Source organism: Ambystoma mexicanum, chromosome 5q (assembly GCF_040938575.1).
Source record: "Ambystoma mexicanum isolate Mex_15411 chromosome 5q, UKY_AmexF1_1, whole genome shotgun sequence".
Lineage (NCBI taxonomy): Eukaryota > Metazoa > Chordata > Amphibia > Caudata > Ambystomatidae > Ambystoma > Ambystoma mexicanum.
Window position 1 is genome coordinate 89,223,776 of NC_090933.1, and position 18,777 is coordinate 89,242,552.

The window sequence follows — 18,777 nt, forward strand, 5'->3', positions numbered from 1 at the left end:
GTCATCTTTAATGATGTTAAGGAAGGCTTCCCTTTCATCTCCTTCCAGTATGCAGTCAGCCGCTGATGAAGCACACTCCCACAGTGTGTGACTGAACCTGGCGAGCGTACAAGTGGCGTTGATGGACTTCAACGCCATACTACAAGCAGAAAAGGCTTTTTTTTGCCATAGAATCGTACCTTTTGTCATCTCTGTCCTGTGGGGCAGTAGGATAAGCGGTCTGCTGCTTGATGAAGTTGCCGCGTGAACCACCAGGCTCTCTGGAGTCGGGTGTTTTGATAAATATTCAGGGTCAGCCGCAGCTATACTTGGCTGACAATTTTTTATTGACTAAAGGGATAACCTCAGGAGTTTCCCAATTTGATGAAATCTTTCTTTGTAAAGCTGTATGGAAAGGGATCACAGGATCCTCCTGTGGACCTTTATCTAGTATGTCTGTAAGGTCATCCTGTTGAAAAACAGGTGAAGGCGCAGACCAACCCATGAATTCAATAATTCTTGCCATCAGGGTTCTATAGGGGGTTTCGGCATGTTCCTCTGGGTCTGGTTTGACAAATTCCACTTCTGGGTAAGTGTCCAACCCACATGCCTCATGTAATGATTCCTGTAAAATCCTCTGAAACAGGTGGTGTGGTCCTCTGCAGCCCGAAGGGTCTTTCTTGATCAGAATCCTCCCCTTCTTCATAGATTGATGATAATATGGAGTACTCTGACCTCGGAAATGGTGTAAAACCCATTTCTAAAGCAGAAGGAAACAAACTTGTCATTATTGGCCGAGAAAAGGTTGATGTCGTCGACGCCGATGTAAAAGGCTTCGAAGGCGCCGAAAAAGGCGTCGAGAAAACTGGAAGAGGCCTCGAGGAACTCGAAAGGATCGGGATCCTGCTCGAGGATGTTGACGACGTTCTCAGCGTCGTGCTGGAGGCTTTGGGTATAATCGTTGGCTTTGAGGTAGCCGTGGTTTTTTCTTTTATCGGCGTCGATGTTGGCATCGACGATGGCGTCGATTCGATCGACCGATGCGTCGAAGAACCCTTCGATAACGGCGTTGATGGCGCCGATCCATGAGTCGCAGGGACTTTCGACGACGGCGTCGAAGATGATGCCTTCCTACCCGATGGCCCGTGGCGCTCTCGGGTGGACTCTTTCGCCGAGTGCAACAACTCACAGCGTTTCGATTTTTTGAGTTTTTTACCCAGGGTATCACCCTCAGCTGTCTTCGAGGGGTCGAGGCCGCTTTCTCGAAGACGCTTAGCATCTTTTTCCTGAATTCCTCCCACTCAGCCTGAGAGCTGTGTTTTGTGGGACAGGAGACCCTTTCTGGGAAAACAGAAGATGACGAGGAAGGGGATCTTCAACGTCTCTTTTTTGAGTGTCTAGATCTCTCGAGTGGTGGGAGCTACTTCGAGACCTAGAATGGGAATGCTTTCGACGGCGAGGAGACGAATGGCTTGACTCGGCCGAAGAAACTTTCAAGGAGGTTTTGACTGACTTACCTCTCTCGAGCTTCCCCTTGCGCTCCTTCAAGGCTTTCGCCGTCATGGACATGCAGTCCTCACACTCCGAACAATGGTGCTCGGCTCCCAAGCACCACAAACAGATCCTGTGAGGATCCATTAGCGACATTTTCTTTCCGCAGTCTCGGCATTTTTTGAAGCCGGACCGCGGAGTCGTCGGTTCGGATGAGGAAGCCATCGAGTACGAGTTGGTTTTATCGAGGAAATATAAGAGGTTTATCTGACTGAACTGAGCAACGATATTCCGAGGCCCCACGAATCGCGGAAAAATGGAACTGAGCAACGGACGCCGCACGTGGCTATTTATGGGCGTGGTGACGTCAGCGCTGATACGGTGGCTGTCGAGGGACACCAACTCGGCGGACGTCGATGCGCAGCGCTCTCTTCAGAGAAAAAATTTCCAAGGCCAGCAAGCTGGAGACGAATTATCTAAGATAAGGAATACGTCGGAGGACACAACCCCTTTGAATAATTTGTTCTGTAAAATAGAAAAATGCAAATTCCATAAATCCACTGTCGCACACTTGGGATATATCCTTTCACGACAAGGAATTGCCATGAACCCCACAAAAGTATCTGCAATAACAAAATGGCCTGCTCCTAAGTCGATCAAAGACATCCAGAGATTTTTGGGCCTTACCAATTTTTACAGACGTTTTATATCCTATTTTTTGACTCTCACCTGGCCTTTTACACATCTCCTCAGGAAAGCGGTCCCCTTCTCTTGGTCCCAGGACACTCAAGAATCCTTTGATGGATTAAAGCTACTCTTCACGAAAGCCCCCATTCTGGCCATGCCAGATCAACGACTCAGATTCATAGTGGAGTCGGACACTTCTCATCACGCATTAGGAGCAGTACTTCTTCAACCCGACTCCCAGAACATTGAGTGACCGGTGGCATATTTATCTAAAACTTTGTCTCCTGCTGTGGTCAGCTACACTGTATTAGAGAAGGAACTATTGGCCATCAAACGCGCTTTCGAGGAGCGGCGTCATCTACTGTTGGGAGCCCAGCATCCGATAGAAATCAGAACTGATCACCATAACCTCCGGACACTTCAATATGCTCACACTTGTAACAGCCGAGATGCCCGGTGGGCTAATTTCTTTTCACCCTTTCACATTATTTTTACATTTATCCCAGGCAGAATAAACTTAAGGGCAGACGCTCTGTCTCGGAGGAGTCCATTGGCAAAATCCCTCTTTAAGGCAGAACCCATGTCCCCAATGGGAGTGTTTGTGCCCGTTGTTCATAACTTTCTGCAAAAGATCAAAGCAAGATCAAAAGACTTGGAAGTAACTCAACCAGAGATAATCCCAAGACATAGGCTGACAAAAAGTTAGGGCCTTCTTTTCAAGGATGAGAAAGTGTTTGTTCCAGATGAAGACCTACACAATGAAGTTTTGAGGTTTTGTCATGATTCTCGAGCTGCAGGCCATCAAGGTTTGGCGAACACTTTAAAGTTGATTCAGAGACACTTTTCGTGGCCCACCATCAGGCAGGATGTACAGGATTACATCGCCTCCTGCACTACATGTCTTCAAACCAAGACCTCCACAAACCCACCAGTAAGTGAATTGGTAAGGTTGCAACTCCCCACAAGGCCATGGCAGGTCATTTCCACAGATTTTATAGTGGATCTCCCCATATCCGAGCACTGCACAACTATAATGGTCACGGTTGATTCATTAACGAAGATGGCACATTTCGTTCCTCTATCATCTGTGCCTTTGGCAGCTCATATGGCTCGGATATTCCTGGACCGTATCTTTTCACTGCGTGGTCTGCCAGAGACAATCATTTTGGATCGGTGTCCGCAATATACATCGAAGTATTGGAAACAATTGTGCAACATTCTTGGGATATCTCGAGCCCTGAGTTCGGGTTATCACCCGCAAACGAACGGGCAGACAGAACGCCTGAACCAGACCTTGGAAGGCTACCTACGATGCTATTTCTCTGCTGCTCAAGACAATTGGAAGGATCTGTTACCCTTGGCTGAATTTTCTTACAACAATGCTGCGCATTCTGCCACCCATGCCAGCCTTTTTTTTTTGCACGTATGGCTTTCACCCCTCTGTGTTTCCCACATTAGTGCCACAGGCATCCTCATTCCAAGACATTGATGGACTTGGGGATACCATCCAACACATCCAACAGGGTCATCGGACGGCTTGTGTGGCCTTACAGGAGGCCCAGTCCAGGAGTAAGAAGTATGCAGACAGGCATCGGACCCCGGCTCCCTCGATACAGATAGTGGATTCAGTCTGGTTGGCTAGCAGGTTCCTCCCCAGGAGACTTGTCCCTTCTAAGCTATCGCCCAAATTCTTCGGGCCTTTTCGGGTTTTGGCTAGAAGGGGGACCGCTGCATTCAAGCTACAGCTTCCGCATTCTTGGTAACGCATTCATCCTCCTTTTCATGTTTCGCAGCTGAAGCCTGATATAAGGAATCGCTTTCATCGGACACCCACGGGGACTCCCCCTCCGGTTCTGACTGACACCGGTCCTGAATATGAGGTTTCTGATATTTGTGATTCCCATTACCAGAGGGGGTCCTTCAGTACCTCGTGGATTGGAAGGGGTATTCGCGAGCGGAGCGGTCATGGGAGCTGGCTTCGGCTGTTCACGCCCCGCGACTGGTTCGCTCCTTTCACCTGGTAGGCTTTGCGATTGGTCTTTGTGGCGCCGGTGGCGCCATGTGTCAGGTGTACATGTGTCTCCTTCCAAGAAGACATCAGTTTTGCAGGTTTGCGGTGTAGTTCTCCAGGTTGGTGTGGATGGTGGGGCTCCTCCCCTTCACCCAGATCCAGTATTTCTGGTGCCAGATTCAGGACACCAGTGCATTGCTTCTGCTACAGCAGCCAGGCTTTGTTAGTTTCGCAGTAATTTGGCTTTCATTGTTACCGGCTCTCCAGAACCTTACTTCCTTCCTGTGTCTCATTCCGTTTCCTTATCTCCTCTTAGGAAATCCCTACACGATTCCCGACTTCTCCTTCGCCTCTCCGGGAATCTTTCCAACCAGGATGCAAGCCAGGTCTCTCTCATGCAACGTAGGTGTCCATAATTAACTTTACATCACAGCTCCAGGCTCTCCTCTCCTCCACGTAATATTTAAACATTTCTCTCCTGTTTGTGAAAGCCGACTCCTTTCTGCGAACTACATTGCCCATCGAACCTTGCGGTTTCACTGCGGAAACAGTCGCCACGTTCCTACTTTCTGTGCTGCCTCCCGGTCCCGGTAGGTTGATAACTCCATTCTTATTTCTATCTTTCCTTTTATTCACCCTGTTTCGTTCTGATTCCATCTGCTGTCTTACCTTAAGGACGGCTTACTTCATTGGAACTCGAAACTCTGCCTCCTTTCTCACACAGCCGATTTCCAAAGGCTCTTTCCTGAAAGGTAAACACTGTCATATCTTGCAAACACAGAAAGACAGCATGCCCGTACTGTACTCATCCTCTTACCCTGTATTGCAGCAGAACTTGCAGGAAGAACACAACACCACGCTTTCCTGACGTGACCACTGTATGCTCCCTAGCAACAAAGGCATCCCTGACGTAACCATCAGCGCACTCTAGCATCACAGGTTTTTTTTCCCATGAGGGTTTCCCTGGTGAATTCACTTTGTGTCTGATTACCCAGACATGGGGAGAGGATGTCAGGTGAACTTCTCAATTCCTCAAGCTGTATCCGAAGACCAGGTTGGTGATTGCCCATTCCTAATACTTGACTGTTGTATACTGGGTCATCTTAGTAGTACGTTTAAAACAATAGGTTTTAACTCCCTTGAAGAATAGATAATTAACACACCCCACGCAACCATTTGGTATTCCCATCCCTCCAGCTGTGCTACCACCCAGAAGCAATTAAAACCTGGTTCAGAGTTGACCAACAATCCGCAAAGAAGATCATGAAGATAACAGAACCATATCCTTTGACTACAAGAACTTTCCATTTGTTTGCATCAGTGCTAGATCAGACATGAATAGTGCTGCTAATATTAAATCCATGTTGGATGTAGAGAACCTGACCATGCTGGTAATCAGAAAGTTCTAGTTTTCTGAGGACTTCACTACAAATTCCCATTAATAAAAAGGTGAAAGACAACAGTAATTCCCATTCTTGTCTTTTTCAGGCCTTATTGATAACATCGGGTTTGTTCTTCCTTCATTCCCAGTGCTCATAGAAATATTCAAGAAGTGATCATTTTCAAAACCCCTTGTAGATGATATTGTTGCAGGGTGTATGGTATACAATATGATCTATTGCTTAATGGATATCATTCTAAATACATGAACCCCCAGACCAACAGAACTTGTTGTTTATAAGCTTCTCCTATGTCATCCTGAATGGAACCTAATGTATTCAAACTCTGTTATTTACCAAAGGTCTTTGTCATTGCTTCAAATGAAGACACTTTGCAGGAACATATTCTGTGCATAATTTCAGTGGTTTTCTCTAGGGGACGCCCGCCCAGTGAGGCATTGAGTACAGTGCCCCATTGAATGCATGCAAAGTAAATGCTGATCCATCCTCAAAGGATCACAACATCCACCTATCTTCAACACACCATACGAGCCAATGTTCTATGAGAACCACTGTCAGAGAGTTTTCGAGCCCCACCCCAAATTAGGGCACCCTACGCCACATCTTTGATCAAGGCTCGTCCTGCCTATCTTACAACCCAGAACACAGCAAGGTAATGGCGACGCACACCCAATGGTCAAGAATTGAAAATCTAGCCCTCAATCTTGCAAAGTGGCTGCACTGGTGACATACATGCAGAACAGAAAGGGCATATACGAATTTGCAGTATTAGTGCTACTACTGCCAAAAGTAATTACTGTTATCACCAGTGGTAATAGTGCAGTTTCTGGCTAATTCTGATATTCTGTCAGTCTCCATTCTGAAGTTCCATTAGACTTTGAATGGTGGTATTACCACCTGTATCAATAGTGGCAGTTCCATTACCTCAATGTGTTATGGAGGGAATACTGCCATGCATAATTATGCTTTTTTTCTTGTGGTTCTACAAACCATCAGTAAATGGATTGTAATAGTGGCCTTAATGGTATTACCACCTCCTTTTACCACTACAACTAATCTCAAAATGAGGCCCAGAACATCTAGATGAATACATATCTTCTAGTGTGATTTAAAAACAAACAGCATATGATTAGATAGAACAATTGATTAAGCGTTATTCAATTCGACTGAGTGTGGCCAGCAATGTTATCCAGTTGTCTCTAAAGGATAGCGACCAAGTCCAATTTGAAATCATCTATAAGATGCTTCTCCATCGCCTGGTGCCACTGAATAGAACAGAGTGCACTTTGTAAAGAAGACTATTTTAACTGTCATACCAGTATCATTTGGTCTTTGAAAAGGAAAGTTTTACTCCATCATTATCGCTTGTTAAGTCTGTTTTTTTTCTCTAGGTTCATCTACCTTTTAGTGTCTCAGTGTCACGAGCCACCTCTAGTTCTTTGGAATCCTCGTCTGATCTGGTAATCCTAATTTCAATTTATCTGCATGATTTTGGATTCTTCAATTACATTGTGCAAATGTATTCTTGCATGTATTGGTTATTAACCAGATATTAAATAATTGCAGAATGCTGTCAAGTGAAAACCAATATTACCATGCCATAGAGGTTTTTCTACAATAGACTAGCCAAAACATATAATTACAGCACTATACAACTAAGTAGAAAATGCTTATTATAAATTGCGGAAGGATTGTTTTGGACCATGATGCATGAATTTCATAAAAAAGCGATATGCGAAAATGTGAACATATTTTTAACTGCAGACCTTGCCATCTTTTGACATTCAACAGCCACTTGAATTAAGTGCTTTGCTGGAGATATCTTTGTGTATGGTCATACAACCAAAAGCCAGCATAATAACCTCAGTGTTTCCCTCTTCAGAGGTTGATAAAGTGATAACCATCAAATTGGTTAAATGAAGCATCTATTAACTGCTGTGATATGATAACACTCTGGACACAAGAAATTTGTATGATTTACTCTTACACCCGTTCCTCTTCAGACCATTTTCTTTAGGCTTCCACTACCATTTTATGGCAGGACTGTAGCCTAAACCTTAACAGTTCAGAATTGTTGTTACGGCTCCCGCTCCCAGCTTTCATCGCCATCGTTTCCTCAAGCAGAGGCGGCCCGCAGTTCATCTCCGGCGCTCCTGGCGGTTGCCATGGCACCAGCAGGAACGTTACAGCCTCAGACTTCCAGCCTTCTTTTCCCTTCGCATTCCACTCCTGTTGCCATGGTTACACAATGCAGGCCAGTGCCACGCACACACCCACGTCATCCGGGATCACACAGGGCCCGGAAGTACAAAAAAGGCTTACATTTATTTACTGAAGCGCTTCTGATTAATGCTAGCTCCCTGCTTGCTTGATCCTTCGTTTATTGCTCCCTGTTTTGCTGCCTGTTTACCGACTCCTGCTTTATCTTATCTTATCTTGACGAAACTTATAGAGCGCAACATAAGCCCAAAGGCATCTGGGCACTAACCAGAGGGGTACGTCCTATCCACAGGAAAAAAATTCAAACAGAACAATCTTTAGCACTCGACAAAACAGTGAGTCGGACTCAGTCCTGCGCAGAGGGAAAGGAAGCTGGTTCTAGGGCTATGCCACAGACTTGCCGCCTATCAAGTGATCCTCTTGTGTATCCAACCTCAGCTCTGGTAATATGACCCTGCTTTCTGGATTACGTTTTTGTACTGTTTGCTGATACCTTACCTGGTTTTTGACACGTTTTGTTTAAACAGATTTGTACTGGATTGTCCTCCAGCAGATGAAGTGTCCTTTCAAATTTCAGAGTGCTTGGAACGTTGGAAGCCTTGCTGTTTATCATTGCACTTCTGTTTCCATTAGAGCGCCCTCGTTCCGTACAGGAAAACAGGTGCTTACTAACCATATTACCTTCCCTTTCCTTTTACGCTACCTCATTCCAACCTCCTAATTCTTGTGCTACTACCGCAATCCCAGAGTTCCATCAGAAAACATCCCAAAAAAGAGAGTTTCTACCATCTACTTCTATCTTTCCACTTAAAGTTCTTTCCCAGCAAACTCAGGTTAGTCCCTCTTGACGTGATTAGTGTTTCATTTCGCTATACTGCTCTTGTACTTAAATGTCCCTCATTTCTTTTCAGAATGGTGAATACCTGGTGGCATTTTGCTCTTCCAGCTGAACTTCAATCCCGTCCGTATCTTTCTTAGCTCAGACAGGGTGGTATTTCATAGGGAAGGTGGCACTCTTAAGAGGAGGCCCACAGTGGGCTAATCCATTACCATTCTGTATCGGATCTTCTGCTGTCCCTGAGGACTTTTGGCCGTTTTCATTTTCTGTGAGTATTGACAATTGTAAAGCCCTGGGCCACACACAGCATTGCCCTGCAGCGTCTGTTCCGGTACATTTGTGCTTCTTTGTTGCTTTACCTCTCATTTTATTCACTTGATAGTATGGGAACATGTGGCACAGGCACTTTTCAAACTGTGCCAGGATTTTGTCTTTGTAATTCTTATTTCTCATCTTGTGCTTATTTTTAGAGACCTCTCGGATTGGGCTTATTTTTTGCAGACACCCGCAAGACAAGTATAGTAGTATTTTGGTGGTGCTATCTGGAGACATGTAGACAACTCTTTGCAATTTCAAAGGAATGCATTCCAAAGAATTGTCTCCTTTATCATCTACCAGATTTTAATAAAGTCCCAAAACACAGGCTACTCACTCTATGTATACAAAAGGCGCCCAGAACTACGTATTCAAAAGAGATTGGCCTGAGCTTGCCTGTAGATACTAAAAAGGGTACACTGTAGTTCATGGGTCTTGCACCTTTGGCATTCCTAATACTTTGGATGCAGCTCCTATCAACCCAGGCCAGCGTAAACAATGGTGAGGGATCATGTGAGTCGGAGTCCGAACGATCTGAAGGACCACGGATTGGAGACACCTGCTCTTATGTATTGCTTAATTCTTTCCAGAGAACGGGCAGTCCTCTCAATAACATCTCGGATTATCCTCCCAGGCATTTTTTTCTGCTTGGAGTATTAAAAGGTTCAGGCAAAGTCCATTGTTCATTTTGTGCCCTGTACCTTGATCCTAATGAAGGAATCCCATTCTGTAATGCAGGTCCTCTTTAGGGCTGTCTATTAAGGGAGTTTGATAATGCTCTTACGAACACTAGTATTGTGGAACCAAGAGAGATTGGCAAGGCTCCACCCCGAGCTTCTAATTTCAAAATCCAGTACCTCACTATCAAGAAAAGTAGATGAAAGCTGAGGTGGCACCCTGCAAAAGCTGCCCCTTTTTGCCAAACATACTCTACGGGGGATTGAATGGTACAAAATTGTACCATTTTCTACAGTAGGCTGTTCCTTGGCTGGTCTAGCTCATACCAAATCAGGGGGCATTGTTTTTAGTGGATTTTTAACTGTACCTAATTACTCTGATGTTATTAATATTCTTGCTTCCTTAAGAGCTTCAGAGTTGGAGCAAACTTGTGGTTTAACATTGGTACCTCGGGTCTAGGAGGCGAAGCACTTCCACCGATAGTTTTTTCTGACTTTGATAATTGCCCAGATTCTATCATCCTTATATCACAGACCCCTATGAATGCCCCTGTTCCTAAAGGAGGAACTCTGTCACTCGAATGTTTCTTTGCTTGGGTCTCTAATGTTCCATTGTCCCTAGATGAAACTGTCCCCCATTATCCACTCCTTGTATGACCATTGTCAGCCTGACTAGTGCATGGACCCATCCCATTTTCTTCAAAAACTTTCTATAGCTTGTGAGCCGTGCCAACTCTCACCACACTGAGTCGCAAAAGTCCACAGACTGAGCAATTTTCCAACGCACAAAATGTTGCTCCCTTTGAGTAATGCTGGGGTCAAAGACATATTCATCTACTCCTCTTTTACTGCAATCCTGTTTAATAGGGATCTGCAAACCCCCTCCTTGATATCCCAGCGCCCAACATACAGATGGTGCTTATTGCCCTGTATTACCCAGAGGTGCAAAATGTCCACCAGAGGGTGGTGGTAAAGCATTGAGGCCTGGCACCAGAGACTCCCCCCAACCACTTCCTCAAGGCTAGAACAGATACCCTTTGTGGTAGCCCTTCCTGACTTGCCAAATCTCAACCTAGAGGTGTATTATCTCTTTCTGCCCAATACAGCTAATTGACTCAGAGTGGGGCTAGAATGTTAACTCTGATTCTAAACATGGTCTCCCCTTGAAGAAGCCTCCATGATGTCATGTCTCCAGCCAGACATTTGTGAAGGAGTTCTCGACAAAAAAAACAATACAGGAGCAGACAGGCTGGCAAAAAAGTGGACTTCTCTCCACTGAACTCTGAGGGCTGGTTTTGAAAAAGGCTATGGAATCTAGTAATTCTAGCAATAAATGGGACATTTCAACTGTGCACTTATACAGACCAGCGGACTCTAGCAGCTGAACTTCTGAGAACCTCCACACTGGCCAAAATGTGGACCCTGTCTCCCTCCCAGCACTGATGTGTGTCTCTACCTTTGTATCCCTAGACTGCCTGAGTGGTCTTCGACTGTTTGCCTATACCATTTTAAGGTATTTAACATAGTTTGGGAGATATACTATCGGCCTCATTACGAGGTGGGTGGAATGGGTTTAATGGTGCCAGTAATGGTGCCAGTGCCGGTAAACCCATTCCTCATTCAAGGAACCTGAACCTGGACCCGGACCCGAGTTTGGAGGCAGCCATGCCCTTATTAAGGGCATGGCTGCCTCCAAACTCGTAATGAGGCCCTATGTCTATAAGCCCCTGCTTTACTTGTTTTCCACTTAAAGTCTCCCTTGAGGCCTAATGCCATATGGGAGGGAAGCCTTTTATTCACACGTATGGATCATTCTGTTTCCTTAGGTAGTGAGGGATCTATATGATTACTGCGAGCCCCATCACTGCGACCCCGGAACTGCTGGGCCTCATTACGAGGCTTGCGCTCCCGTAATGAAGGGTGCTGGTATGGGACCGGCACCGTTCATTACGGGATGCGCAATTACGAGGTTCCCTTGCGGGACCCGGAACAGACGTCTGTTAAAACCAGATGTCTTTTCCGGGTCCCGCGAGGGGACCAAGGAGCTAATAACGGCCCTGTTATTAGCTCCATCCCCATTCCCAATGAGCCCTATGTAATGAGGCCCGCTGACTTTTATTTTATTTTGACAACCCTTTACAGCACATATATATGCGGGGGGGAGACCCCCCTCAGCCCACCCTACTTAAATTATATACCATTACCCCACCACATATATACGTGGTGTAATGGAGTCGAAATAAAGAAAAGTTGACATTTTCGGAGGTCGCAGTGATAGGGGCGCAGTAATGGTGTAATTCTGGTAGTGAGTTCACCAGGGTCTTCATTCAAAGCCACTACTAAGTTAGCAGTTCCTTTCTCTTTCTTTCTAATGCACACCACTAGAACCCTTTGGATCTCCCTGGAGGTGATGGTCCTGCGCTTGTTGTAGTGGGCCAGGCGGGAGGCTTCCCCGGCGATTCGCTCGAAGATGTCATTGACAAACGAGTGCATGATGCCCATGGCCTTGGAAGAGATGGCGGTGTCTGGGTGCATCTGCTTCATCACCTTGCAGATGTAAATGGCATAACTCTCTTTCCTGCTCCTCTTGTGCTTATTCCCGTCCTTCTTGGGCAGCTTGGAGAGTGCTTTCTTGGAGCCCTTCTTGGGCGCTGGGGCGGACTTGGCTGGCTCAGGCATGGTCTGCAGCTGGCTGTTCACTCTGTGAGGCGCGGGAGAAATGAGTACCCCACTAGAACCCTTTACCAGTCCTCATGTCCCCAATGCATCAGCATACAGCTACCATGGAGTAGTAATGAACTGTGCCCTCCTCATATCTGCAAAACACAGCCTACTTTGGCCTTGTGGACTTGAATGGAATCATTGGCGTACAGCCGTTACAACCACTTAAATACCTGCAACAGTGACAGTTCATTCCTGCAGGAGATCAACTTGAGCGTGGAAGTAGCTGATAAACTGATAAAAAAGTGCTTTGGGTCTGAGATACGTAACTGCTTTAGAAATGACTAAAGTGCCCTCTATCCTTTTGCACAAGTGCCTGGAAGTAAGGACACCATGAACCATAAGACAGTAAGAGACGATATTTCATATCCAAAGTAGTCATCACTGTCTGTGACTTTATAGTAGTTAAAATATATGTCCACAAGGAGCATACTAGTAATTGGAGAAAACTTCAATCTACCAGTATATCCCCTACTTGACAAGAATGAATAAGTTAGGATCTCTGATGCTAAAGTCCAGACAGCACTCCAGCTGTTGATGAGGGATTTTGGAATAATAGTTGTATGGATGCTGTTGCATCCAGAAATCTAGGACTGTGGCTTCTCTTTGAGGATGCAGAGTATACATTCAAGAGTCAGCTTTATCCTAGTCTTGAACCACTTAATAGATTACCTGATGCAGTAGATGCTAAAATTGGAACAATAGCCCTTTTGGATCATGCACCTGTCTTCCACTCCCTCCAGACCAAATATATGGCACCAACACCCAACACTTGGGGTATGAACCATGCACTATTGAATACTAACAAAATAGCAGACACATTTAAAAAGGGTATTAAGTATATTATCACAAGAAATAAACAATCAGTCAAAGACTACAGTATCATCTTGCTGACACTTAAAATACTCGTTAAGACGGATTTCTGAACTCTGTTCTGGAGGGGCAGAGGTTCAGAAGGCCAGCCTAGTTTCTTGGAACAGGGTAACCTCTGGACAAGCCAGACCAATCAGGGTAGCGATCGCGGATGTCAAGACTAGGTCTCAAGAGGGGTGAGGGTGACTGAAAGCCCGCAATGAGCACACAAAGCAAGGACACTTACAAATTACTCCAAGCAGGTGTTATATTAAAAATATATACACATTTATGACAAGGCCTTTGTAACATTGAACGTAGCGAGAAATCACAATAAAACTCAAGTAAACCAACACATACCAAACCAATACAATATATATACAAATACAAACGAGTCTAACGAGTTAGACGCACGAAATGTGTAAATGGGGAGGAAAACAGGCAGTGCGAATAATAATTAGACCCAGTCCACCTTCAGAGGCACCTAACTAAAAGGAAGTCCAAGCCCTACGAAGAGTGGAGCCTTGTGCTCAAAAGTACCTGCACACGCTTGTGCCAACGGGCAAAAAGGGGAGTCTCTTCGAGGGAATCAGGCAGTTTAGTTCGGTGAAAAATGAAGATGAACAGAGCTCCGCGACTCAAGCGCAGCCTCCACTGGGGGCAGAAGCACAGCGCGAGTATGGAAAGGCGTGCTGTTAGACACAGCGGGGAAAAGCGATGGGCTACTGCAGGAGGGCGACCAGTTCCTAGCAATGCTACTCACCGGTCCCCGATGCAGGCAGACCCAGGCTTTTCCGCGTCAGTTTCAGTGCTGGCAGGTTCAGATACGAGCAGGGGACGTCTCAGCGTCGTGTAGATTCTGCAGCAGCAGAAGATGAATGGAGGATGTCCAAAACGCAGTGAACCCGCACAGTTTGTTACCACAGCAGGGCAACGGAGCGGCCGTGTGTATTTCAGCCCAATGTACACTACTCACTTCAGACCTGGGAATGCCAAGTGTACGAATCGTGTGAGAGTGACAAGGACTCGTAATACAACACAACCTGACGGCGGTTACAGAGCAAGACTCCTGGGTAGGCTGGTCAGTCTGCTGGATGGCCCAGAGACACTTCCGAAGGCTTACATGCAGGAGATGGTGAAGATGCCGAGAATAGTTGTTCCCACTATTCCAAGGGTCGAAGTACCAGTACAGGCCTTCTCATTCGATCTGAGGTAGAAAGGGTTTCACAAAGCGACAGCAGTGCAGAGGAGCAGTCCTTCAGCGGGTCACCAGCGATTCCTCGGTTCAGCCTCGTAGTTGCAGGATACTTGGCTCCTGTATTCCTTTGTTCGTGAGAACTCAGGAGATCGCCCTGGTAGTGGCGTTTCCAGCCCCCTCCTATCCACGGTTCCCTTCGCGACAAAACGGAGGGGACCCAATGGGAGATCCGCTCATAAAACACTCACACCATACGTGGACCTATCACGGACCACAGAGGTCCCAGGCATTCACACCACCCTAGACTCTCTGGCGCCCAGGATGTGTATTGGGACCAGACATCCCAGCCCACATCCTGGAGGCACACACAAGGCCTGTAGAAGCCCGCGAAAGCATCTGTGTTTCGCGGGAAAGTACATGCCCAAATAAGGAAGGCCCCGGGTCGGCTCGACCTGGGGGAAGGTGAAGGGGGCAAGACTGTCAGCGGACAGGACAAAGAGCCTCGTGGTCTGGCCATTTTGGGAGCCAGGCCACCATTTTGGGCTAAGCGCGAGAAACGCGCTTAAACGCCAAAAGGAGCTCAAAAACACAAGAAACGATCGCTGCCACCAGTCCTGTCCGTGATTCACTTGCACTGTTCATTATCAATCCAAAGAGAGTATCTAGGGCCTGTAGAAGACTAGAGACCCAAGAGAGCAGTAACTTAGCTTACAGTGCCCTCTGGTGCCATGTTGCGCGAAAGCTGCAACATGATAAAGAAACTACGGAAAACAACGTTTCCCGGTACTGACTGTCTTAAGGGCATGTCAGTTTCTCCGTAAGAATGGAGCGAAAGCTCAGAGGAGTGCGGCAGAAGGCTGCACTTCTCTGGCAAAGTCTAGATCCTGGTGAAAACAACAGCAAAATGTTTAGGGGTTGCCACATGGAAGGAAAATTACCCACAATTAAGAAATCTTTCCTAACACTCACCCCTCCCAGACTATGGACAGGGGGAACTAATCCACCCCTGGATGAGTCTCTTGTTCAGGTCGGTTAAACATTCTGGACAACCCAACAGCATTGCTATGTTGGACACCTGGCCTATGCTCAATAGTGAAGTCGAAGCCTTGTAGACTTATGTACCACCTAAGCAACTTTGGATTCTCCCCCTTCATGTTCATTAGCCACTTTAGGGGCTTATGGTCAGTTTGCACAGTGAAGTGGGTCCCATAGAGGTAGGGCCTCAGCTTCCGTAGGGCCCACACAACAGAGAAACATTCTTTCTCCACTGTGGACCATTCAAGCTCTCTGTCCTTAAGCTGGCGACTAATAAAACCAATAGGGTGTTCCTTACCCTTCTCATCTACTTGCGATAGTACAGCTCCTATCCCAGTGTCAGAAGCGTCCGTCTGCACAATAAAAGGTCTTTGATAATCAGGGGCCCTGAGGACAGGGACCTGGCACAAGGATTCTTTTAAGCCGTTGAAGGCCTTCTCACACTCGTCGGTCCAAGTTATCTTCTTGGGTCTCTTCGGAGTGGTGAGGGCAGTCAGAGGGGCAGCTATGGTACCATAGTCTGCCATGAAGTTGCGGTAATACCCCGTGAGTCCTAAGAAGGCTCTCACTTGGGTCTGTGTAGTGGGGGTAGGCCAGTCCTGTACTGCTTGTACTTTACTGGGAAGAGGCTGTATCCTCCCTCCACCTACTTCATGTCCAAGGTAAACCACTGAGCCATGTCCAATCTGGCATTTATTAGCCTTTATGGTCAAGTGTGCTTTCTGAAGAGCCTGGAGCGCAATCCGAGGTGTTCCAGATGGTCTGCCCAGGTGGCACTGAAAACTGCTATATCATCCACATATGCAAGACAGAATTCTTTCAACCCATTCAACACATGATTCACAAGCCTCTGAAAAGTGGCAGGTGCATTCTTCAACCCGAATGGCATTACCCTGAATTGGTAAAGGCCGTCTGGAGTAGAAAACGCTGTCTTCTCCTTGGCATGTTCTGCTAAAGCTATTTGCCAATAGCCAGCAGTGAGGTCAAACGTGCTGAGGTACTTGAAGGCACCCAAAGTATCCACCAGCTCATCTGTTTGAGGAAAGGGGTCTGCATCTGTCTTGGTGATAGCATTCAGAGCCCTGTAATCCACGCAGAACCTCAATTCAGAAGTGCCTGCCTTTGGAACCAAAACCACAGGGCTGGACCAAGGACTACTAGAGGGTTCAATCACCCCAAGGTCTAACATCTTGTTGACCTCGGTCTTAATGTAAGACCGTACTTTGTCTGACATTCTGTATCCCCTACTTTTGGTAGGTCTATGTTATGTTTGCACCAAGGTGTCAAACCATGCGACTGTGAAAACAGGGGGGAAAAATGCCTAAGCAAACTTTTCACCTCAGCCTGCTGATCATAAGTCAGGTGAGGGGCCACTCGGACACCCTCAAAGGAGCTATCTGAAGGACCGCTTTGGAACAGGTCAGGGAGAGGTTCCGACTCCTCTTCCTCAACATCTGAACCCAGTAGCAGTGCTGCGATTTCGACTCTTGGGACGAAAGCCTTCAGCCTATTTACGTGGAACACTTTTGGAGCCTGTCCAGGCCTTCCAAGGTCCACTAAATAGTTGACCTCACCCAGGGGCTCCACCACTGTGTAAGGGCCTGACCATTTGTCATGTAAAGCTCGAGGCCTTATGGGGTTCATGATCAGGACTTGCTGACCAAGTGTAAAGTTGATGAGGGAAGCTTTCTGGTTGTACCAATGTTTCACCAGCGCTTGTCCTGCCTTCAATTTATCACTAGCCAAGCCCATCAGAAGTACCATCCGTTTTCTGAGCCCCAGCACATAATCTACTATGTTGGTAGTAACAGGGGGAGTGGGCATCTCCCATCCCTCTTTGACTATGGTAAGGGTCCCCGTACAGGATGACCGAACAGAAGTTCGAAGGGGCTGAAGCCAACACCCTCCTGTGGTACCTCTCGGTAGGCAAACAGTAAGCATGGTAAAAGAAGATCCCATTTTCTTCTCTGAGGTTCTTCCAGAGCCCCAATCATGCTTTTTAACGTTCTGTTGAAACGTTCCACCAAACCATTGGTCTGGGGGTGGTATGCAGAAGAGAACTTGTAGGTGACCCCACATTCTTTCCACATAGCCTGCATATACTTTGACATAAAGTTGCTGCCTCTGTCAGACACAACTTCTTTAGGGAAGCCAACCCTAGTAAAGATGCCAAGTAACGCTTTTGCAACTGACTTGGCAGTTACAGTTTTCACTGGGATGGCCTCAGGATATCTGGTAGCATAGTCGACTAGCACCAAGATATTCCCACAACTGGGAGTGGTACCAATGGAGCTGGATTGTTGAGCCACTCTTACCAGATAACTGGCAGGAGGCACAACTCCTGCAGTGACTTTCTACTTGCACCCCCATCTTGGGCCAGTAGAAGTGCATGGATAACATTTGCTTGGTCCTCTTAATACCAAGGTGACCAGCAAGGGGCATTTCATGCGCCAGCTGCAGGAGGAAGGGTCTTACAGCAAGGGGAACCACCAACCTCGTATGGTCTCCTTCTGTAGACTCTGTGGGATCACTATACAGGAGTCCACCTTCCCAATAAATCCGATGCGTCCCAGGAGGTTCACCCTCAAGCTGGGAGCAGGCCTGTCTCCTTAGGCCTTCCAGAGATGGGCACTCACGTTGGCCTTTACTGAATTCTTCCCTGTCAGGACCACCTTCTACTAACAAGTCTTTCAGTTCCGGATGGTCGTTGGGGTCAAATAATTCAGGCATCGCCACCTCCTCGTCAGGCCCGGGCGATTGACCAACTTCCTCCACTGCAGTGGTAGGCGAGTTTGGGGGAATGCTCTCTTTCCCTCGTCTTGACTTGCTTACTCCTTTCGCCTTGGGTTTCCCCTTCGGCTGGGGAGGCGAATTGGTCTTGGCCAATGCTGCCCGTGTTTGAGACCGTGTGAAGGGTCTGTCGGCAGTGTCTCCTACGAGCCCTAAAGCTCTGAGATCGTTGCCAAACAAGACCTTTCCTGGGAAGTTTCTCTGAATGCTCACTGGAATCCGGACTGCTGTACCATTTAAAGTAAGATTTACAGGTATTACTGGAAACATGCGAGGTGGGCTGTCAGCCAACTTAGTGGGCATCAGAGTAACTCTGGCAACTTCCTCTGAGTCTACCAAGGTAGAATCCACTACAGTTCGACTGCACCCACTATCCCTAAGAGCTGGAGTATCTACTCCATTGATCGGCACACTGTCTTTAAAGTAGTGCTTGGTATTATCTGGAATCCTAGCATACGCCTCTGTGACTTTAAGCTCCCAGGAACCCAGGGAAACTAAAACTACCTCAGCTTCTATCCCGCTGGGGAAGGAGTCTGAGGAGAAGGATGCTCCTGTAATCTCTT

At 46.8% G+C, this 18,777-nt stretch overlaps 1 protein-coding gene across 4 annotated transcripts in view; it reads left to right on the forward strand.

The window, feature by feature from the left end:
- LOC138497237 (fibrous sheath-interacting protein 2-like) overlaps positions 1-18,777 on the forward strand; it is a 727,834-nt gene that overhangs the window by 655,547 nt on the left and 53,510 nt on the right. For 3 of the 4 annotated variants that reach the window (XR_011278548.1, XM_069620568.1, XM_069620567.1), the window contains one exon: positions 6,960-7,028. The exons of the other annotated variant lie outside the window; for it this stretch is intronic. Coding sequence is in view for 2 of the 3 variants with exons in the window: in XM_069620568.1 (XP_069476669.1) it covers positions 6,960-7,028 (69 nt within the window). In the remaining variant the exon portion in view is untranslated. The remainder of the gene's footprint in view (positions 1-6,959; positions 7,029-18,777) is intronic. 4 annotated transcript variants of the gene reach the window in all.